The sequence below is a fragment of the Martes martes genome (genome assembly GCF_963455335.1).
Source record: "Martes martes genome assembly, chromosome: 14".
Lineage (NCBI taxonomy): Eukaryota > Metazoa > Chordata > Mammalia > Carnivora > Mustelidae > Martes > Martes martes.
Genome location: NC_137902.1, coordinates 70,353,709 through 70,377,727, shown reverse-complemented (window position 1 = coordinate 70,377,727; position 24,019 = coordinate 70,353,709). Strand labels below are relative to the sequence as shown.

Genomic DNA, 24,019 nt, shown 5'->3' with positions numbered 1-24,019 from the left:
CTACCCCAAAGAAACAAATGTAGTGATTTGAAGGGGCCCCTGTACCTCATTTTTTATTGTAGCAATATCCACAATAGCCAAACTATGGAAAGAGCCTACATGTCCATCAACAGTTGAATGAATAAAAGAAGATGTGGTACATATATACAATGGAATACTATGCAGCCATCAAAAGAAATGGAATCTTGTCATTTGCAGCAATGTGGATGGAGCTAGAGGGTATTATGCTACGCGAAATAAGTAAATCAGGTAAAGACAATTACCATATGATCTCATTGATATGAGGACTTTGAGAAGACAGAGGATCATAGGGGAAGGGAGGGGGACAAATGAAACAAAAAGGGACCGGGGAGGGAGACAAATCATAAGAGATTTAGTCTTAGGAAACAAACTGAGGGTTGCTGGAGAGGAGGGGGGTCACAGGGATGGGGTGGCTGGGGGTTGGACATTGGGGAGGGTATGTGCAGTGATGAGTGCTATAAATTGTGTAAGACTGATGAATCACAGACCTGTACCCCTGAAACAAATGATTCATTACATGTTAATTTAAAAATTAAAAAAAAATAAGAATTTACCCTAATATATCTGAAAGCTATTATTAGAAACAAAACACAAAGTACTGGGACTTTGAGACATTCTAACATAAGTTTAATCCTTAGTGTAAATAATTCATATATTGAATATTCATCAAATAAATATTCATGTTATGCTCTGATAGCATACCTTCAAATAATAGCTAAGAATTCATACAAAATGGGACACTGCAACCCTCCCAGATAGGACACGTGAAGGGAGACCTCCCCTCTTCGTAATATGGTTCCATGTTTTTAGCTCAATACTAACACATTGGGGATAATTAAAAATTTTGCTCTACAACATGAAATACGAATTGGACTTCAAATCCCTATACTTTTCCACATTTCAAGGAATTAAGCATTAAAGATACTATGACAATATGCATGAGTAACAACACTGAGACACTACATTGTAAAAGTATGGTTGCATTCTAGGCTAGCTTCCATTCTGTGAAGAGCTATGACTTCTTATCACATGGTACATCCAAACTAAGTATTTGTGCTTGCAAAAAGAGAGGACTTCTCCTTCTCTGCCAAAATAAAGCCCTAAAATGAGTATTTCAGAAAAAAAAATAGAAAATGAATCCTCTTTGTGTCAAAACAAAGAATCACCAAGGCTTTGAATAAAACCAAATCCTATTTGTTTTTTTTTTCAAAGAATAAGGAATTATACCTCAAATATTAAAAAGTAGGATTTCATTTTATGTTGTTTGTGTTTTATTTTTATGACTGGCTTCAATTTATTTTATAGTTATTACATGCCAATTACAGAAAATGTTTTCAAGAGTTGTCTATTGAAATGTCTGTATTTCATTCTGTTAAGAATTAGATCATTGACAGTCAGCTTCTGTTGATAACCTCCCCAACTTCAATCACATCTTGTGCTAAGTATACTTAAAATCAGTATGTGATTGCCAATGCTTACAACAGTTTAATTTAAAATGCAGCAGAGAAGAAAGACTACACAACTGAAGAAACTCTCAGATACAGACTAACATTCCATATGTTCCAGCTGGGCTTGTGTTTTCACAGATTACCACTGGTTTCATGGGATCGTACCATGCCTGCTAACCATACTCACTCAGTTCATGAGGAACAAGTATGAGTGGAAAACAACCTTAATGCCGGGCTAAGGAAGTGACCATGTACAGCAAATAATGGTGTTTCAATTCATCACCGGGTTGGGAAATCAGCAGAATGATGATGAGAAAGAATTGGTGTCAGGACATTTATTGATGGGAACCAAATCTTGTTAAAGTCAGCACTCCCCAAGAACAAAACACTATTACTTTCCCACATATCATGTTATCAAATTCTTCAGTGGCTAAGTAAGAAAAATATTTTTATTTTTTCCACCTGCTCAGACCCCAAACCCAGGAGTCATTATTGCTTCTTGACTTTCCGCATGCATCTAATCCATGACAAGTTTAGAGGCTGTGCCTTGAAAATGTACCCTTGATCTAGTCACTCCTTGTGTTCATCTCTACCTCCAGTCCAAGTCATCAACGATCTCTCCCTGGACTCCTTCCTGTTACAGACTCACAGCGGGTTGCCTCATCTCCCACCTCATCTCCCACTCAACAACCTTTGAAAACATAAGCCACAACACGATTTCTCTGTGCAGAACTTCACGGGCAACACTGGCCAAAATAATATAATGCAAATTACATGCAAATTCAAAAATTTGAGTACCCACATTAAAGGATTAAAAAAAATGGTGAGATTAATTTAAATATGTTTATTTTACTCAATATACCCAAAGATTATCATTTCAGCATTTAATCCACCTAAAAATATTAATGATATTGTCTGTTTTTGGGGAGAGTAGCAATTTTTTTAAACCTGATATGTATGTTATACTTAGATCACCTTCCATTTGGACCTGCCACACATTTCAAGCACCCAGCTGCCTAGTGGTTAGCTACTGGACAATCAGTTCTAATGACTTTGTATCTTACACAGAGTAAGATAATAAATCCTCCAAGTGGCCTGCAAGATGCTATATACTAATTTCCTATCTTGATAGGACAAGCATGCTCCAACAGCTGGGTATTCACACCAGCAGTGTCCTCTCTGGGAAAACACCCTCCACACGCCCACCCCCATCAAAGCAGCCACACAGCTCTCTTCCTTAATTCCTTTCTGCTTGGATCAGCTTAGCAGAAGGCTTTCCTTGGTCATCCTATACAAATAGTACCTTTCTTCCATCATTTCATATTGGTGTTTTTATCTCCCTATTATTATATATTCTATATATAAGTATGTTATATACATATATATATAATAAAAATAAATAATATACTTTTGTTTCCCTTTTTCCCCAACAGAATGTAAGCTCTATGGGAACAGGGACTTTGCTTTGTTTATTGCTAAATCTCTAGTACTTACAACCAGTAACTACTTTTTATTCTTTAATACATTTCCAGCTTCACATATGGATATTAAGTCTTAAAGAGTTTAACTGAATAGCCTGAGACCTCCCAGCTGGTCACTGATGGTCCAGGGACTTGAGCCTATGGTCCTCTGAACTCAAAAGGAACTGGCTTCCTGAGTAGGGGTCCAATTAAAAATCACTTAGGAATTTTACATTAGATTTTCCCTGAAGGAAAATTCTTACAGGAATTCTATTCCTATTTTTTTTTAATTTATTTCTTTTCAGCATAACAGTATTCATTGTTTTTGCACCACACCCAGTGCTCCATGCAATCCATGCCCTCCCCAATACCCACCACCTGGTTCCCCCAACCTCCCACCCCCCCCTTCAAAACCCTCAGGTTGTTTTTCAGAGTCCATAGTCTCTCATGGTTCACCTCCCCTTCCAATTTCCCTCAACTCCCTTCTCCTCTCCATCTACCCTTGTCCTCTATATTATTTGTTATGCTCCACAAATAAGGGAAACCATATGATACTTGACTCTCTCTGTTTGACTTATTTCACTCAGCATAATCTATTCCTATTCTTAAAGGAATCTGAATAGATTAAGTAAGCATTTTTTTTTTTTTTTTCCTGTTTGGAGAATACAACACTCCAAATTAGGATTTGACAAGTTAAAACACACAGGCTATATTCAGGCTATTTTCTGTTTTTGGAAATAAAGTTTTATTTACACAAGTACTGTCATTAAAATCATTAAAAGTACTGTTTTTACATTTTAAATTCCCATTAACATTTAAAAATTATAATGGAAAGAAACGATGTAGTAAAATAATTTAAGTAACATTATAAACATGGTTTTGAAATGTACTATTAGTCTATTAACATTCATATTTACAAGATTCTTATTTGTCCCTACAGAGATGGTGTCCTGAGCCCCCACTGACAGCTCTAAGTAAGGAGAGGTTAAGAGTGATCAAAGCCAGGTGTTTATGGATTTACCTTTCCATTTCACCTTTCCCCTCAAGACCAGTTTTTATTACACTGATTTTTAAAAATATATAAGTGCTAGTATTTATTGTTTACTGTTTCATAGGTTTTCTTTCCAAGATACCTCATAATTTTCCTCCTAGAAATATGTATCCTGGCCTGATTTCTAAAGTATGTTTTGTAACCTTAACCTAAGGAGCCATGGGTCAGTTAGGCAGGCACGTTTCAGATGCTGCACCAATATTTTGTGGTGATGGGCCCTTCTCTACCAAGTCAATCCATACTTCCGTAAAGTCCTACTATCACTGAATTTCCATATTGTACTTAAAGTAAGAGAAGTGTTTGAGCAACTCCATGACCTCAATGATCAATTCCAATTCCTGCTGTGATGCAGGACTTCTAAAAACGTCTTTATTTATACTTTTCAAAAAATGCCATTTCTGCAGATTCTTAAATATTTAAATATTAGAATCCTAAGCTTCCTGTACTCCTTTGGGCTCCACGGTAAAGTGGAAGGAGAACAGAGACATGAATCCAAAGGTTTCCAACCTTCCTCTTGAGACATCCTTGCCAACGGTTTGCTGGTAAATTGAGTTTTTGTACTTATTCTCCCAGCCATTTATCCCACTCCTTTCCTGCAAGAATTTGTAAGAGAAACACAAGGCCCACGAGGAGATAAATCTTAAATTCCACCTAAAATACCTCAGAACATAAACACGAAAGGCCACCTATGGGCCCAGATTCTCCCTGGAATTTGCTGAATACATTAATAAAAATTAAAAGACATATGTTTGACTAGAATGGAGCATTGGTTAATTCTATAAGCCCCAAATAGCAAAGGTCATAAAACAATTTTCAGTACAGCATTTATGTCCATTCAGGGGAATGCGGAGTGATCATTACCATCACTACAGCAACACCCCTTTGAAGGAGCTATTTTCCCTTGCGTCGTGTTCTTTGCCATCAGAGGATACTGACCCCGTCTGCAAAACCTTCCTCATCATGAAATGTATTAGACCATTACATTTTTCTTTTATCAACCCTCCCAGTCTGCACTGACTTCAAGCTTCCCGAGAAAACTATGGATTATGATCTGGCCTCATTTATGGGTCTGCTTAAAGGAGGAAGTGGAAGTGATGATCATAAGGAATTCAAGTTTCCCACTTTGTAGGGTGAGGCTGTCTCGTGGGAGATACAGAAAATGGCTTTGGTGATGGTGTGACTTGCCATTAAAGAATGTCTATAGGAAATGAGTGTGCTGGTGAGCATGACCACCAGAGCAAAGAACTCCTATGTTTATTTAACATCCTTACATGGTCTGATCATTCTTACTCTCTTCTTACTTAGAGCTGGGGGTTGGGGAGGGGACCAGGACACCATCTCTACAGGGACAATTATGAATCTTATAAATATTAATGTTAATAGACTAATAATACATTCTAAAACATTTTTATAATGTTCATAATGTTATTTAAATGAGGGTTTTGGAGGGGAGGAGGTGGGGAATGGCCTAGCCTGGTAGTGGGTATTAAGGAGGGCACGTATTGCATGGAGCACTGGGTGTGGTGCATAAGAAATGAAACTTGGAACACTGAAAAATAAAAATAAAAAAAAATAGTTTTACTACAAAAAAATCATTTTACTACATTCTTTCCATGATAATTTTTAAAGGTTAACAGTAATTTATAATCTAAAAACAATACTTTTAATTTACTAGTTTTAATGATAATACTTGTGTAAGTAAAACTTCATTTCCAAGAACAGCCAGCAGCCAGAAGGTAGCCTTTGTCCTTGAACTAGCCAAGTCCTGATTTAGTGTATTATCCACTCCAGATTACAAAACAAACAAAAAAGCAAAAACAAAAAACAAACTTATTCTCTTCAGATTCCTAGAACTGTCATCCCATTGTTTACATGGTTACACGTGTATTTCTCTTCTTCCCCTGGATGCTCAGGGAGTGTTTGGTGCAGACTCAACCTGAATCAGATCTAACAGTCCTTATCATGACCACTAGCAGTTTTCGGAAAGGAATCGGAGAAGTGACACGTTGTATGATTCCAGCCACATGACATTCTGGAACAGGCAGAACGATGGAGACAGTAAGGATGAGAGGGTGTGAGGGGAAGAAAGGAAAGGGGGTGGAGACAGAGGACTTTCAGAGGAGTGGATCCATTCTGTATCACTACTACAGAGAGAGACAGATGTCATTACACTTTAGCACAAGTCCGCAGAATGTATACCACCGACAGTAAACCTAACGTGAACTATGAATTCGGCGTGATTCCGATGTGTCGGTGTAGGTTCACTGGTGTAACGAATGTACCAGAGTCTGGTGGGAGATGGAGATGGTGAGGGAAGCTGTGTTTGGTGGGGGAGGGAGCATATGGGAATTCTCTCTGTATCTTCGGCTTCAATTTGCTGTGAATATAAAATTACTCTAAAAAATAAAGCCTATTTTTTAAAGGGATCAGAAATTTTTGTGCTTAAGAATCTCTAAATTAACATAGATTTTTAAAAACCTACAATAAGGAATCAGGCATTTGCCCTCCATGAGCAAATTTGCTGCATGAGCAAATTTATACTTCATTCTTTCAAAAAGCAACAACACAGGATTGGCACTCTTGTTCCAATTTTCACGAGGAGGAGGTGTGGCCCTAGGTGTGAAATCTCTTACCTGGAGGTCACACACAGCTACAATAAGATTCAAACTTGTCTCTTTGAATCCATCATCTGAGCTCCATACTAAACTACCCTCTTTGGCAAGAATGGAAAAACTGGGGTCTCTGTTTTTACCCTCCTGACTGGGTCACTAACCTCATTTCTCAGAATATCTGTTACTCCTTGAAGAGACACAATTCCCATTGTCCTCGGTGGCTGATACTTTTTAGTTTTCGACAGCAACCCCATGATATTGGCTTTATTAGTTTCTGTGAACAGATGACTAGAAATGGTGAGGCAGTCTGGGGAGGTTGACGTGATTTGCTCCCGTTCCAGTTTCTAAACTAATGTCACAGAACTCAAAGCTCCTTCCACAGGAATACATTTCTCTCAAGACTTGAAAGATGCCTGGTTTTTCTCATTGAGATTTTCATTTCCACTTAAGAAAAAAAAATATCATAAACTTCTATGAAATTATACTTCTTTCTGGTCATTTTTTTTTCCGGTTTCTCTAAATTTTGTTTCCCTATGAGAAAGGGGAATCATGATTTTGCTTGTGTAAAATTTTCATTCAGTAAAATGCATTGGGCGCCCACAATATGCCTGGAATTATAGCAATGGAAGATAGGTCTCCTAACCTCAAGGAGCTTATACTTCAGTGGGGAACTGACATGCAATGAAAATATTAGATAATGCTGTGAAGAAAAAATAAAGCAGGATAAAGAGCTACCGGCTAAAGATAGTTCTACCATCTTCTGGGTGGTACAATCAGAGAAAGCTTGCTTCCCTAGATAACATTATGCAGCTAAGAGACAGGCACGATTCTAGATTTTTGCAGGTATAATCAGCTATTATTCTGACAAAGGCTAATATGTGTAAACCTCCCTCGAAAAAGTAAACCAGACACTGCCTGATTGATATTCCAAGCATACACACTAAGAATCACTTTCTCCATAGGACATTGCACATGACACACAAAGGTTAAGTTTGTGAGAGGGCAAGGAATAATTGTTACAGAGCACATATGTTTTCATTAGGAGAAGCACTCATGATTTCATCAGTGCTTTTCCTATTGTATTTGACACATAATTACAGAAAGTTTAGCTGTTGATGGCTGACTTCTTCAGGCAGCTTGGAAGTGAAAGATACTTTGTTAGAAAGCAGCAGTGATAACTGACATCTGTTAGCCTGAACTCAAGTGAAGACACGGAATAACAAGAATGTGCCCCTGTGAAAATTAGGAAATGACGTCAGGCTAGGTTTGGGTTGTGCAGAGTGAACTAGAAAGGCATCTTAATAATCCTTGATAGCATTCAGAACATTAGAGAACGAGAGCTTCATAGTCACAACTTTGAGTCAACAGTGGCATGCCACAATGTGACATACATTCTAGAATACTTCAAAATATGTATGGGTGAAAGTTAGTCTTCATGATTTTTGAAAGAGTAAGCTTGAGCATCTAGATACATCACTATGAGAAATAGCATTCCCTGGACCAGCTGGATTGCTGAGATAATGAGCTTTTTGAATAATTTGGGGTCACAAAATCAAGATATATATGCTCTAATAATGAATATTAGGATTTACTTGTATGCAGCATTCTGAGGTTATGTTGATGCATCAGTCAAAGCATCCTGAGTAAGATCTTCTCACATCTCACTTCCATACCTACTCAAAGGCACTCTCACAAGCTTCCCTTGCATTAGATGAAGCTGTTTCAGGAAAAGTGTAACCTGAATTATTAAAATGACATATTGTAATATATGTTTCATCAGAACGCTCTAAGGATTTAAACGATCTAATCCAATATAATTATAGCCAAATGCAAATCAATATATAAGTAAGCAAAATCCATTACTCTGTAAGATCTTCTATCTTCTTTTCTACCAGAGTCGGGGGCACATTGGAAACGATGACCTGCATGTCCAGCTGATTGACCACGGAAACCTGCAGGAAGTAAAGCCAGAGCCTGTTCAGAACTCAGCAGCATTTCTTTCTTTTTTCTTTTTTTTTTTAAATTATGTTCAGTTAGCAACAATATAGTACATCATTAGTTTTTGATGTAGTGGTCAATGATTCATCAGTTGCATATAACACCCAGTGCTCATCACATCGCATGCCCTCCTTAGTACCCATCACCGGGTTACCCCATCCCCCCACCCACCTCCCTTCTGTAACCCTCAGTTTATTTCCTGGGGTCCAGAGTCTCTCATAGTTTGTCTCTCTGATTTCTCCCCAGCATTTTATAAAACCAAAACAAAATGCTTCCATCTCTTCCCTACTGGGCGTGGACCCCGTGGTTTCCCATTTGTAAAGTAGGAATGAATGGTATCTTTAGGTACACAAGCTCTGCTAGATGCTGGGGCAGGAGGAGACTGATGCACTATCACTATTAACTTAGAAGTAAGTCTAACTTGGGTGCCTGGGTGGCTCAGTTGGTTAAGCGACTCCTTTCAGCTCAGGTCGTGATCCTGGAGTCCCGGGATCAGATCTGCATCAGGCTCCCTGCTCAGCGGGGAGTCTCCTTCTCTCTCTCATGCTCTCTCTCTCTCTCAAATAAATAAATAAAATCTTTAAAAAAATTAAAAAAAGAAGTCTAACTTACTTAGACTTCTAGTGTGGTTGATTTGTGTGTGTTTGTTTCATTGGTTGTTTTCTAAGGCATGAAAGAAGGTGTGTTTATTTTTCTAATTGGGTTACTGAAGGGCGCTCAGGATAATGGAAAACCCAAGTTTTACAAACCTCGAGAGATCACCTATCCAGTGTGACTAGGAAGCTGAGATATGACTAGTTTGAATAATTCACTCTAAGGGATCATCACACATAGTCTTTGTGTTTGCTTCAGCCAATTCTACGTTTGTGTGAATAAAGAGATAGATACACATTTACATGTGGGACTAAAATAAGCTAGTTTAGCAGCTGTTTACAAATCAATTCTATTTACTAACATTTATGGAATTCCTTTTATGATCTTACTTAAAAAAATGAAAAACACAGTATTTATTCAGCATGTGTAAACTATCATTTACTTTTTTCCCCTCAATACTCCATAGGTTTTCATTCATTTAATTCTAAATATGACCATATCAGGTAGTTATTACTATCATTCCACTTTTTAATTTATTTAAAGATTTACTTTTTTTTTTTTTTTTTAAGAAAGAGAGAGAGCAGGCGAGCAGGGGGCGGGGCAGAAGAGGAGGGAGAGAATCTCAAGTAGATTCCGCACTGAGCCTGGAGTCAGACGCAGGGCTCCATCCCGTGATCCTGAGATCATGACCTGAGTGGAAATCAATAGTTGGATGCTTGACTGAGCCACCCAGGTACCCCCATTTCACTTTTTAAAAAAGAAAACTAACAAAGAGGCTTTTCATCCCTAATGAATATCGCCATGTGGGAGAAAAGGTCCAGATTTGCTGGACCTTGCTATTTTTCAAGAGAAGAAATCCAAAATATTATACAAAATATTTCAACTAAATAGAAATCTTTCAAACCATGTGTGAGTCTCGTAATTCATGTGTACAGACTAAATTAAGCCAGGGATCTGTCTGAATACCACCTAGGAGCAAACACCATCAGTTCCAATCCTGTACCTCTAACACATTATTGGCATCTCGGACCCTATGTCCAAATTTCCCACAAATGTGTACATGGATCCTGACTGTGGCTTTACCAAAAAACAAAACAAAACAAAACAAAAAAAGAAACAAACAAACAAAAACTGACTTCATTAGAAAAAGGATTAACACACTTTTTGTGTAACTTTGTCTTTTCTTATGAGTTCCCTTTCTTTCCTGGTCTCAATCTGAATAAAGAAAGCCTAAAGAAAGTCAAAGACACAAGGTGGAAGGAGTTCCAGTCCCTAAATCTCCATTTTCTGGAATGCCATCAGGAATACCACCCAGGCATGCACACTCTTGTTGTGTCCTGTGAGAGAAACATAAAATGTGTTAGGTTAAGCCCCTGAAATGTTTTGGAGTTTGGGGTTAAAAAATCAGCCCACCATGACAAATACCCAGGGCTCTATTATGCAGGAGTGCTAGATTCTTAGTAATTGAAGGGCAACAAAAAACTAGAATGTTAGTTTTATGTGGGTGCAGGGAAGTGGTAGTATTTCCTTTTGTATAATTACGTTTTAAAGTTTCAGAAGCTCATTTACAAGTAATCTTTTGGAAAGAAATCAATTCATGTGCTAGGGACTCAATCTGGGAGCAAAATTTGGCCTTGACGATAGTAATAACTCTACCATTTGTCTTTTAAGGACAGCTGGTACTTTCTTTTTATTCAGAAGGATAAAGTACTTACTCAAGGGAATTTTGAACTTGCTAATGAGTTTTGGGGTTAAATTCTGACTGAACTAACAAAATGAATTAAGATTTAAGATCCTTCAGGGATGCATGAATGGTTCAATTGGTTAAACATCTGCCTTTGGCTCAGGTCATTACCCCAGGGTCCTGGGACTGAGCCCATTGTGAGGGAGTCTGCCTCTCTCTCTCCTGCTTATGCTCTCTCTGTCCAGTAAATAAATAAAATCTTAAAAAAGGTTTAACTTGCCTCAAAATATATACATATTAAGCTTACAATTTGTCAAAAAGATTTTTTGATCTTAACTTTTGAAGACTTACTTTTGTATTAAGATAAAAAACAACGTAGTTACAATTCTGATAAAGTAACAAAATTCAGATTGCATGTAACTCGGAAGTATTTGTCTCAGACTGACCTTATAAGTAGTTACTTTAGAAGTTTTAAATCTCCTTGAAGTATAATCATGATTTATGGAGAACACATACATTTTTCACTATGCTGACCAAGAAAATAAGCTAATATAGTTTAAATTTTGATCTTTCAAAGGAATGCTAATTCTCTGAATCTTGACTTCATCTATCATCTATAATAAAGGTATTTAAATGCTTAAGATTCCTAGATTTTATTTTTTACTTTTCCGGTACAGTCTTTATGCAAATATTTCTGGAAATACACATGTCAGTTTATTATACCAACTATAACAAGTCTGCTTATAAAGACTTTTTAAAAACGTAGTTCTATCATTGTGGGATCAATCTCTGTAATGGATTAAAATTATGAGCGACAGTCTAAAGAAGGAAAAGTAACATTTGTGAAGCACAATATTCTAAAACCAGAGCTTCCTAGTTGACATATTCTATTATTTCTAAGTCCTTTCAATCCTTCTTCATAAATTGCTCAGCTTTCCTTCTTTCCTCCTTTCCATTCATTCCCAAACAGTGTAGACAGTGCTGCCCAGTAAAAAAAAAAAAAAAAAAAAATTAACATAAGCCACACATACATGCCAGATATGTAATTTCAAGTGCTCTGGTACCCACAATAGGGTACCAGAGGATAAAAAATAACAGAAGTCATTTAATAATACACTTAACCCTATATATTAATATAGCATCATTCTCATACATACTGAATACCAAACAACTTATTAAGGAGACATTTTTCACTTTTTTATACCAAGTCGTTGAAACTCAGGGTACATTTTATGCTTATAATACATCTCAGTGTGACATCGTCACAAAGGCAAGTGCCCGGTGACCACATGGGACAAATAACTCACACTCTGGGCAGCAAAGCTCTAAAGAGCTTCACTGTGTCTAGCGTCGACTGGCCACTAGCCACTGTCTGTCCTGACCAGCATCTGGTGCAATCTCACTTCTCTTGAAAAGGAAGAAGCAGTTTAATTATCTTTTTCAGATAGCTCTATATAGTCTTTGATACCCCTCCCAAACTCAAGTGGTAGCTGAAGATTAGTTTTGATGTGAAATTGAAAATTGGGTTTACTTATGTTAAAACCCATTTCTCTATCTTGCACTCGGAATGGCTCTTGACCCACAGAGATGTTTTAACATCATGCATTGGTCATTTGGAAAATACTGGTTCACTGAATAATGCAGACTTTTCAAATACTGACACATTATATAGCACAATATCAAGAAAAAAAATCACATTCTTCAATATGACCACTGATCTCATGGTCTTTAAGTAATAGGAATCTGTCAAGATCACAGTGGTGAGTGAATACAAGTTTCCAATATTCTAATTTGTGCTGTTAGTTGTTATCATTAGCAGCAAATACTGTCAGTTGTTTCCTTAAATTGGCTGTCTCACTTTGTTCATTTCTGTTTAAGTGTCTAGCAAATAGTCAAATTTGAGACACCACATTTTATCTTATTATTTTTTCCAAATAAAAAAGTATTCCTTAAAAAAAAAAAAACAGTAAATTCAGCTTGCATAGAGCTTTTCCTTGAGATTACCATTATACTTCCTTTTATAGAAGAAATGATTTCCATATACATCCCATTTCATTACAGAAAATATTGAAAAGGTGTTTAGTCAAGAGTGGAGATTTGTTAAAACTAGTAAGTTTTACTGCTTATGAGTAAGGGTACTCTTCAGGCTTTTCTCTCTCTCTCTCTCTCTGTGTATGACTCTGAAGGATACAATGAAAACAGTGGTGCAAATACAGTATACTAAAACATCAAACAATGTCCTAGCATTCTCACCAAAAGAAATTCTGACCATACTGAACCCTGAAATGATTTAAGGGATCTTTAGTGTTCCATGGACTGCACTTTGAGAGCTGCTAACATATACTGTAATAGAGAAGCCATTCATCCACTGAATAGCCACTAAGTGCCCACGACACATCAGGAATTATTCTGGGCATTTGAGATACATCATGGAATAAAATCATAAAAAAACAAACAAAAGAACTCTCCTCATGGAGTTTTTGCGGGGAAATATGAACATGAGTATGGTAAGTCCGTTGTAAAGAGCAAACAGTAAAGAGGTGTGAACTGACACAGTAGGGCTGCACTGCTAAATGGGGCGGTCGGAGTAGGCTTCACCGTGAAATACATCCTTGCAAATATTTGGAAGAGATGAGGGAGCTCATCAGGAACACATTTGGGGAAGAACATTTTAGACAGCAGCACTGCCAAGATCTCTAGAGCGAGGACGGGTCTGGCTGTTTGGAAAACAGCAAATTGGCCAATGTCACCGGGTCTGAATGAGTTAGATGGAGAATAGCAGAAATGAGGTCACTGGAGGCTTTCTGACTACAGAAGGTCGTCTTCTGTAACAACTTAACTTCTCTGAAAGAACCTCTACATCAAAGTCTTATTTCTCCCCACATCTCCCTTCTCTTGACTGAAAGGATTTCCAATCTCACCATAAAAAGTTGTTTTGCTGGTTAAGTTTTCCACATATATATGGTTCATAAATATATCACATTATGATTACTTTGAAATAACTCTTCCTAAATGTATTTTGGGTAATTTTAAAGGTATACTTTCAAATTTCCACACAATAGTTTAGAGTCCAAAGAAGAAACCCATAAACTTCACATTGCTCATGTACATATTACACAGATAATCTATATAGTTACATCTTACTTATGTTATTGCAGTATTTATTTTATCTTATTTATTTATTTGACAGAGTGAGCGAGCATGAGCAGGGAACCCAACGCGGAACTCAATCCCAGTACCCTGGGATCATGACCTGAGCTTCACCCACTGAACCACCCAGGTGCCCCCATCATTGCAGTATTTTACTTATCCTGCCTATTCTGACAGCACCTCATTGTGCAGCTCTGAAACAACAGGAAGGGAAATGGCAACATTGTGTACATTTTAACTCTATTAAAAACCTATGTCGACTTTGAAATCGTCTATGTCAAACACTCTTGGCTCAGAATGGCCTTTGTTTATTCTAGTGCAGCTTTCTTGCTCTAAATAAGGACGTCCTGTTCTTCAGGCCCACCACAGTCATGAGAGTTGGCCTTCATGATTTAGAAGAAAAATAGGGGATCTGTGATGTCTACATATGTGAGAAGGTTAAACTCGTGCAGAGAACTAACGGAGGGGAGTTGTGAAGATGAAGATCTAACAAGATGGAAACAGCAGAAGAAAATTTATACTGGATTCTGTATTCCTGTGACAAGCATTTCCAGTAATAATTGTAACTTATAATGTTTACTAGATTAATCAAAGTCCCAACAAGCCATGCTTCCAAGTTGGCAGAAATTCCATAGGACAGAAGCTTTGGTGTTGAGTATCTTGAATAAACAGTAAGATCAAACCGCCCTCGGGAACACTCTACCACGGAGATGTGGTAGAGACAAAGAAGGAGAAGAGAAAAGTGGTATTTGTGGCTGAAGCCAAATATAACTGAGTCAAGGGATCATCGATGCCATCACTGGGGATCTTAGTAAAAGAAGGAAACTACATCTATTGGAACATAAATTTGCTCCAAAGCATTTCCTTTTGTTTTCTTAATTACAAAAGGTCTAAAAGGAATTTAAACGGTAATAAAAAATTCATACATTTTAATTTCTACAGCACAAAGCAGTGAAGCATTTTAAAAATTTAAGTAGATCCAGACAATTCTATACTAAAAATGCGATCTACAGACCAAATGGAAATCTGGCACTTGAGGAACTGCTGTCACAGTCATACAGGAAAACGTACTGGGATGTATTCCCCAATGCCGAAAAAATACACAGCCTTAAAGCTATACCTTTTATATCCTAAACTGTGGCTACTAGCAACCTGGAGGAAAACTGATCACATTTATACTTTAGAAAACCTATTTCGAATAAATGTAAAAGTTCCATGAGTCGGAGACATCGACCGCAGACTGGCAGGTCCACGCGCTTCCCCTAATCTGGAGGTCTATGTACTTACCAGGACATCTGCTTTGCCGCTCAGTCCCTGCCCATAGTTGTCAGTTGCGATGACTTGGAACTTGAAGTAGGACCTTCTCATGTTGTGAAAGAGCATAGCAGTTTTGATGAGCCCTGTATAGGTTTCCACCACAAATCCTTCTTTTCCCTCTTTAATGGGTGGAATGATGAGTCGGTATGCCATGGCACTGTAATTACCAGTATCTTTGTCCGTAGCCTAGGAGGGAAACAACACAGGGTATAAATAAGCGGTAAAAAACAATCCATATTCAAGGGCTCATTACTTTTGTAAGATTGATATTCTTTTGTAAGAACACAATACAACCCTCCTCAAAGTCTCTTGTTCTGGGTACCATTATATAGATTAATAGGCTTTGTGTCCATAGGGATGAGTGGTTGTTATTAGAATAATAACTACCCAACTGTGAATACAAAGGACACAGACTCTGTTATAACAGAGTCCAACCTGGTGAATTAAGTGTTTTGACTGGCATCTGTGATGGGTTCAACTCTAAGCTGTGATCCAAATTGGTTTAAGGATGGGACTGACTGTTTACCTAGCCATTGTCTTGTGTAAGAGGCATAGCATGTGATAGTCATTTTGATCTAACCTATTTCTGGAACGGGAAAGATAAAATAATCCACTGAAAGATCTCAAATGATAGTAAAAGTTCAGAGCTTTTAAGCAATAAATCTATAGCTGTATATCCTAATTCGTTAATGCCATGTCATAATTACATAAGGTTGGAATACTAATCCAGGCTCCTTTTAATTCATTCTGTATCCTAATTAACCAGGTTTTTTCCTAGTTGTAAGTACTTATGATCTATATGTTAAGGTTTCTTAACATTTAGAATTTTAAAAGGGCAATAGTTGTTTAGAATGTTGTTGGTGGTGGGGTTTTTGTTTTTGTTGCTGTTTTGTTTTTTAAGTGAAGCTGTGAGTATAATTTACTAGTCTGTCTCCATGGCTTCAACATCAGAGACTTTTCAGAATGCCAGTCTCAGAATTATTTCATAGTGGAATATTTGGAAGAGGAATGATGGGTATGAGAGTCTCAGTGAATTTATACAAGGTTACATACACCTTATTCATGATACTAGATATGGAAGTTTAATATTATGATTTTCATTGTTTGGTTATTCTTATTTTTACCAAAGATATTATTAAATATCATGAATTAAGCATTTCTTAAAGATTTTATTTATTTATTTGAGAGAGAAAGAGAACACGAGTGATGTGAGGGGCAGAGGGAGAGGCAGACTCCCCCCTAAGGAGGGATCCTGACTCCAGACTCAATCCCAGCACCCCGAGATCATGACCTGAGCCTTAGCCAAAGGCAGACGCTACACTGAGCCACCCAGGCATGCCATATCAAGCATTTCTGATTTCCCATTATAATGCTAAGGATTCCATAAAACATCATCTTCTTTAATAAAAACTCTAAGAAATGTATTATTCCAATCACATAAATTAGTGCCATCCAACAGAACTTTCTGTGATAAAGGAAATGCTCTGTTTCTGTCCAACACAGAAGCTACTAGCCACATATGCTACTCAGCACTCGAAATGAGGCTAATGGGAGTCAGAAATTAAAATCTGAATTCTAACTAAATTTCAATAGCCAATGGCTACATATTAAGTGGTAAAGTTGGGATATAAATAATGATAATAGTAAATGACAGGAAATGTATATTAAGCTTTACCAAGAGCTCTACTCTCCAGCTTCAAATTCTATATATGTGCTTAACCATGGAAAACATTTCAGGATAACTCTAACCACCTGGTAAACAAGGTAATTTAAAGTAAAAAACAAACAGATATTTCACTTTGGGATAAAATATTTCTGAAATTTTCTAAGAAGTCAAAAATCTCAGCTTTAGACTAGGAGGAGCTCTAGCTACTAGCTCATCTCCATAGATGGTCTGTATGTTTCACAGAATGGCAAAGCTCAGTTTTGGCATTAGAGGGACAATAATTAGATTTCGGCATTAGAGGGACAGTAATTAGATTTCAACATTAGATCACATTATCACTAAAAGGAGAAGAACAAAGAAAAAACAGTTATCAAAGTGTTTCCTTTTACACTTTGAACTCAGGGTTTCTATTCATTTAATAAAAGACAGCATTATAAAAAAGCACATTTCCAACTAAAATTAAAATCAGAGTTTGAATCAAATAATCAAAGACATTTCCTTCACATACTAGGAGGAAGTTTGAGACTAATGCCAAATGGGTCAAAGATTTGGTTGAATACTGTCCTTTAATTTATAATTTAGCATAGGTGTGTCTACTGAAATAAATTTTTTACTGTTAATGAAATAACAGTGAGGTATAAGAAATGTGCACAAAATGGACAAATCTTGAGTATACAGCTCAAATAAATTTTGCAAACTATACACATCCATGTGGTGAGCCCCTGCATCAATAAATAAAGCATTACCAACATCCCAGGATGTTCTCTATGTCCTTTCAGCCATACCCTCTCCCCAGGAAACCACTGCACTCATTTTTAAATAAATAAACTCGTTATGCCTACTTTTATTTTAAAGATTTTATTTATTTGTCAGAGAGAGAGAGTACAAGCAAGTGGAGGGGCAGAGGGAGAGGGAGAAGCAGGTATCCTCACTGAGCACGGAGCCCAGTCAATGCGAGACTCGATCCCAGGACCCTTGCAATCATGACCTGAGCCAAAGGCAGACACTTAACTGACTGAGCCACCCAGGCATCCCTAGTTATGCCTATTTTTAAACTTTATGTTGATGGGATCACACTGTATCTTCTCCTTTCCGTCTGAATTATTTTTACTCAATTATGTGTTGTAAGATTCTAAATCTTTGCATTTTTAAATTTTTATAGGCATTTTAAATCATTTTATTTCATCTATCCTATAATAACATGAGATACTTATTATTATTCCGTATTTTACCTGCAAAGAACCTGAGACATAGCGATCTCTATGCTTCAGGATTTGAATTCTAGTCATTCCAATTCTAGAATCTAAGTCCAATTGGACACATCAACCCCTCTCCCCATTCCCAAGTATTTACAAGCAACATTCTGGCCTGTGATTTTCTTCCTTTTTTCTTTTTTTTAAGATTTTACCTAATTGTTTGACAGAGAGAGAAAGAGCACAAGTGGGGGGTGGGCAGAAGGAGAGGGAGATGCAGACTCCCCAGTGAGTAGGGAGCCCACATTTGACTTGATCCCAGGACCTTGGGATCATGACCCAAGCCAAAGGCAGAGAGATGCTTAACTGACTGAGCCACACAGGTACCCCCAGGCCTGTCTTTTTCAAAAAGTTTTTAGATTTTTATAATTTGAGTATAGTAGACACACAATGTTACGTTAGTTTCAAGCATACAACATAGTGATTCAATATCTCTGTACATCATGATACGTTCTGCGCAAGTGTACGGACCATCTTTCACCATATAGTTCCACTGAAATATCACTGATGACACTCCTTATCCCCATGACTTCTTCATTCCATAGCTAGAACCTCTGGCCCCCACTACCCTTCACCCATCTGCCCCAAGTCCTCACCCCGGGCCCCTCTGGAAATCATCAGTTTGTTTTCTGTATTTATAGGTCTCATTCCGCTTTTTGTTTGTGTTGTTTTTTAGGTTCTACATCTGAGTGAAATCATTTGGTATTTGTCTGTCTCAGTCAAACAAACTTTTGTATTTTAAAGTAAACCCCTGTACCACAACACAATCACATTTAGAGAAGAATGACAGTTGTAATAAAATCACCGTGACTGCTTGGTATATTACGTTTCTTTGCACAATTCTTACTGATGAACTTCCGATTTCAATAAACAAGGAATTTCACTTTCTAACATCCCTAACTTACTAAATTAAGAGAGCCACAAGGTAGCCATATTTTATCTTAACAGGTTAAGGTACATTTTAAAGTACACCTAGGCAGGAGGGAAGGAAGGTTTGAGAAACAGGTTGACTGAAATAAAGCCATTTTGGTTTTAGGCTGACCCTTAACCTAAAGTCATGTCATATGTCTAAAAAAAAAAAAAAAAAAAAAGGCAGGTGGTAAAAAGAATCAGAAGATCCAACTCATGGAAGATTACCAGATCCCACTCCCTCTGGCAGTAAAAGCCACAAAGGCCGGACATTCTTAAAATTATTCTCTGTGGGTAATTCCACAACCCCAATGATGAGGGAGCAGAAGGCTCACTGAGAACAAAGCACATGGGGACACCTGCAAACTCCCATCACTCCCACCACTCCTGGGTGGGAAATGTGTGATATTCTTCCAGGAAGCTCCCAACTATCTTTATGTTAATACCTTGCTAGAGGGATTAAACAATCTTAACTTGACAATGGCAAGACCTCCAGTATTTTGTAGCTCCTCTTTAGTATAGGAACGGGCTTTGGAAAACCTCCCTTTTCCTTACCTCCCCCAACTCCCAAGTATATAAATCAGCCACTCCTCACCCTTACAATGCAGCTCTTTCTGTCCAGAGATCCTGACCCCATCCTTCAATAAAACCACCATTTGAACCAAAGACGTCTCAAGCATTCTTTCTTAGCCATTGGCTCCAGACCCCACCCCAATGAACCTCACTTGCCTTCCAAAACCACATCACGAAGATAATGAGAAAATGAACTGTAACATAGTAGTAAAGTCCAAAGTTCAAGAGTAAGTCCCTCCCTATAGGATTAGCTAATTAAAACAAACAAACAAACAAACATAATTTATAAAACCTTTCATTAGAGGCAAACGGGGTCCTCTTCCCCATCTGGAAGGAGATGATGTGGGAAACCAAAGCAGAAGAAAAATTGTTAAATTTCCTTACTACCTAGAGCCCACTGACAAGTCCTTGAAACAGGCAGAGGGACCTTCCTCTAGGGACTCAGCTGCCTTAATGTTAATACTTTGCTAAGGGCAAAAAGCAATCCTAGTGTGACCCCCCCCCCACACACACAACCTCTCCCAAGGATTTTTCATAGTACATTGGGAGTAGATCATCAACAAATGAGATACAGGGTCTTAAAAAAATCATGTTTACTGGATATTTTCCCCCAAATATAAAACTGCTATCATATGTACAATGTCAATAACGATTCCACTCTGAATTTCTATTTCTTTGAATGGGCTTAATCCTCTTTGAATCTCAAAGATCTCATTTCAGAAAACAGGCACTGATGATGGCGCCAGGATCACTGACATTCTTTCAAATCTCCCCTCCTTCTCCCAAGTGCAGGTAACTGAATATAGCAAGTCAAACACTGAATGATAAAACATGCCAATAGACACTACACTTAGAAGCAACTTAAAGGATTTTCAAGTTCAATTTTGAATCTATTCAATTTTCAGCAAACACATGATTTAAGACAGAAACCTGTATAAAAGATGTGACTGATCAATGTCGGGTATGAACATTAGAACTGTGCACTATGAACAACCAGATGTTCCTTTATGAAATTAATTAAAAGATATGATATATTTAAATATACACCAAAAATACTGACAACAAAATTAAGAACACAATTTTAAATCTGGTTACAGATGTGAAAAGTGAGTGTTTCAGCACAGAGTGTACTGTAACTGCTTCCTTTTTTTTTTAATATTTTATTTATTTGACAGAGAGAAATCACAACTAGGCAGAGAGGCAGGCAGAGAGAGAGAGAGGAGGAAGCAGTCTCCCCGCGGAGCAGAGAGCCCGACGCGGGGCTCGATCCCAGGACCCCGAGATCATGACCCGAGCCGAAGGCAGAGGCCTCAACCCACTGAGCCACCCAGGCGCCCCTGCTTCCTACTTTTAATAATTTTAAATTCACTTGTTTTTTGTGCTGTGTTTTAGAGACATACTCAAAAATTGGGTATGATTCAAAAATATATATATAATCACTCAGAGTTTCAGCTTTCCTTATTTGTAAAATGAAAAAAAATGTATTGGTCAACAGCATTATTTTCAAGAAAAATATATATATACATATGTGAAATATAGCCAAGTATACTATAACTATTATAATTTGTAACCATAATATTCCAAAATTTTAATTTTTATATCTAATGATATTTACCAATAATATGCAATTTAAAGCACAAAATTACTTTAAACTTATTATTCCAGGCACATTATCAAAAGATTATAACTTCCTTTTTCTTTAAGGTTTTATTTATTTATTTGACAGAGAGAGCACAAGCAGGGGAGCAGCAAAAGGAGAGGGAGAATCAGGCTCCCCGCTGAGCAGCGAGCCCAATGAGGGGTTTGATCCCGGGATTCCAGCATGACCTGAGCCAAACAAAGGCAGACGCTTAACCCACTGAGCCACCCAACTGCCCCAAATTGTTAACTTCCTAAAATAATCCATTAAATAGTTTTTTTCAAGATGCATGTACTTTGCTCTCCTCTTTCTGTTTTCTTTTCCACTTCTCTTTATTGCTACCAGACCATCTGAGTCAAGCTTGCAAAACCTCTTCCCCAAATGAAATCCATGCATTTATACGCAGTACATGCTCTATACTTCCTTGTTGCTGAATGTAATGAAGCCTCTCCTATTTTGATGTCTATGAATTTCAGTGTTCCTGGAGATGACACAATCAACAACCCATATTCAAATTCTCAGGCCTGAATAACTGTCATTGATCTTTGACCTGCCTCACCACATCGATTCTATCCCATAACCACATGCTCATCTTCTGACTTATGGAGATACTCCCTCTAAGGAAACGCTCCATCTCTGGAAGTGTAAACTTCTGATGTATACATTTCCGAATGCAAGGTCCCATCACTTTCTTATTCAGTGAAGATCTCTTTGGTACCAGGGAATTTTCAGTTCCACAAATGCCCTCTTTGTTCTCATTACTTTGGAGCTATTCCCTTTCTATCTTCATCATGGATGTCACAGTGGTCACACTGCTCTCATTGTTTTGTCCTTCCACAACACCTAGAACTTTCTCCTCTAGAACCAATATAACTGTCAACTGGTGACTGAGGAATGATGAAGGAGAGAGTCCAGCAGACTGGTGCCTCACACAGTACCTCAGGACATCTTTCCTGCTGAATATGTTTTATTGTTATTAAATTTTATAAGTCAAGGAACAAAGGCACAGAGAGATTAGTCACTTTCTCATCCTCACAAGGATTGCTGATAGCACAGGTGAGGAGGTCTTGCTCTGAAACCTATACTGAAAATGTTATACTCAATATGTCACACTAAGTACCAGGACTGGGGCTCCATGGAACGCAACAGTAAGAGCCGTAAAAAGATCCCAAGAACTCCTCCTAGACAGGTCATGGAGATGGAGAGAAAATAATAAATATGCAAACCAAAAACTAAGTGAAGGCAGAAATACAAACCTTCATGCTGATGGTAGTTCCACTTAGAGGGCATTTTGCTGATCTAGGTGAAACACAAGATTCTATCCATGAGGTTGTGAGTGGCTCAGAGAATGGGAATCAAGACCCAAGCCCCACTTGTGGAAATGAGTCTAGTAAGATTACCCTTCCCAGAATGCTCAATTCTCATTTTAAGAGCAGTTGAGAAATTCATCTCTCCTTTCCAGCCACCACTGCTACCACCACCCTAGAACTACAAACCAAACCACTGGCTTAAACTTTGATGCTGAGTGCAATGGGGGGAAAATTTCCTTGGGAATTAATCCAACCAACACAAGCCCTCATCATAGTCTGCAGTCTTTATTCACACACTATCAATTGCTCAGTTCTAGGAGAAATCATAATATTTTGAATTTCTGACTTTGTAAATCCATTTTTCTGAATGAAAAGAAAAACCACAGCTGAGAATTTGAGAAAAGTGATCTTTAACTGCTAATAGCCTAGCTTCCTCACAGAAGTAGGTGCTTTTTCAAAACAGTCCCATCTAACCTATGCCTCAAATAATTCTAACAATTAAGTTCCAAGAAAACTAAAAAGTTAGAGTAAAAATAATCCTCAAAATGAACAAGCAACAAAATGTTATAAGAAAGAGCTTGTTGAAAAAAAAGCAAAGTCATACCCACAAATGGAATTAGAAGGCACAGAGAATAAAGCGAAGGTGTTCAATGTTTCAGTAGAGTCTTAAAGAAAAAAGAATGAGAATAGTTGAACATAAATAAAAAGAAACTTTTAGAAATGATGAAATAATAATTGAAATGGAAAACCCAGAGATGAAGCTATTAGCAACCTAGGCATCGCTGATGAGAGAATTAGTGAACTGAATGATAGGGATAGAAAAAAGTGATGCAGAATGCCATACAAAGCAACAAAGACCAAAAACCTAAAAGCAAGTTTGAGAGTGATCAAATTAGCAAACATCTAATCAGAGAGTCAAGAAGAGAGGATAGAATTTTCCAGGACTGATAAAGACAGCTATGGACAGATTTAAGAAGCCCAATAACCTACTAACAGAACAAATACAAAGTGATCTACCCAAAACATGCAACACCCCACCCCCAACAGAAAGGGGAGTCATAGGAGGTCTTAGCACACTCAGAGAGTGGCATGGAAAGGCGCCCATGGAAAGTTCTAAATTGTGTACCTTAAGTGAAGGGTGAGTGATTCCAGTGGAAGACCTAAGATTTAGGAAAATGTGAAAAAGCAAAGAAAGTATTAGGTGGCTGAATAACTCTACAACACAATAATTGTTTTGTTGTGTGTGGCAAAAAAAAAAAAAAAAAAAAAAAAAAAAAAAAAGAAAAGAAAAAGAAATTAATTTAAATGTCCTAAGATTCTAAATAATATTCAGG

The 24,019-nt window shown here is 37.5% G+C and overlaps 1 protein-coding gene across 5 annotated transcripts in view; it reads right to left on the bottom strand.

Moving 5' to 3' along the window:
- PCDH15 (protocadherin related 15) overlaps positions 1–24,019 on the bottom strand; it is a gene marked incomplete at both ends in the record, with an annotated part of 820,110 nt that overhangs the window by 49,619 nt on the left and 746,472 nt on the right. For all 5 annotated transcript variants that reach the window (XM_080823084.1, XM_080823082.1, XM_080823083.1 and 2 more), the window contains 2 exons: positions 8,456–8,544; positions 15,306–15,521. In XM_080823084.1, coding sequence (XP_080679210.1) covers positions 8,456–8,544; positions 15,306–15,521 — 305 coding nt within the window. The remainder of the gene's footprint in view (positions 1–8,455; positions 8,545–15,305; positions 15,522–24,019) is intronic.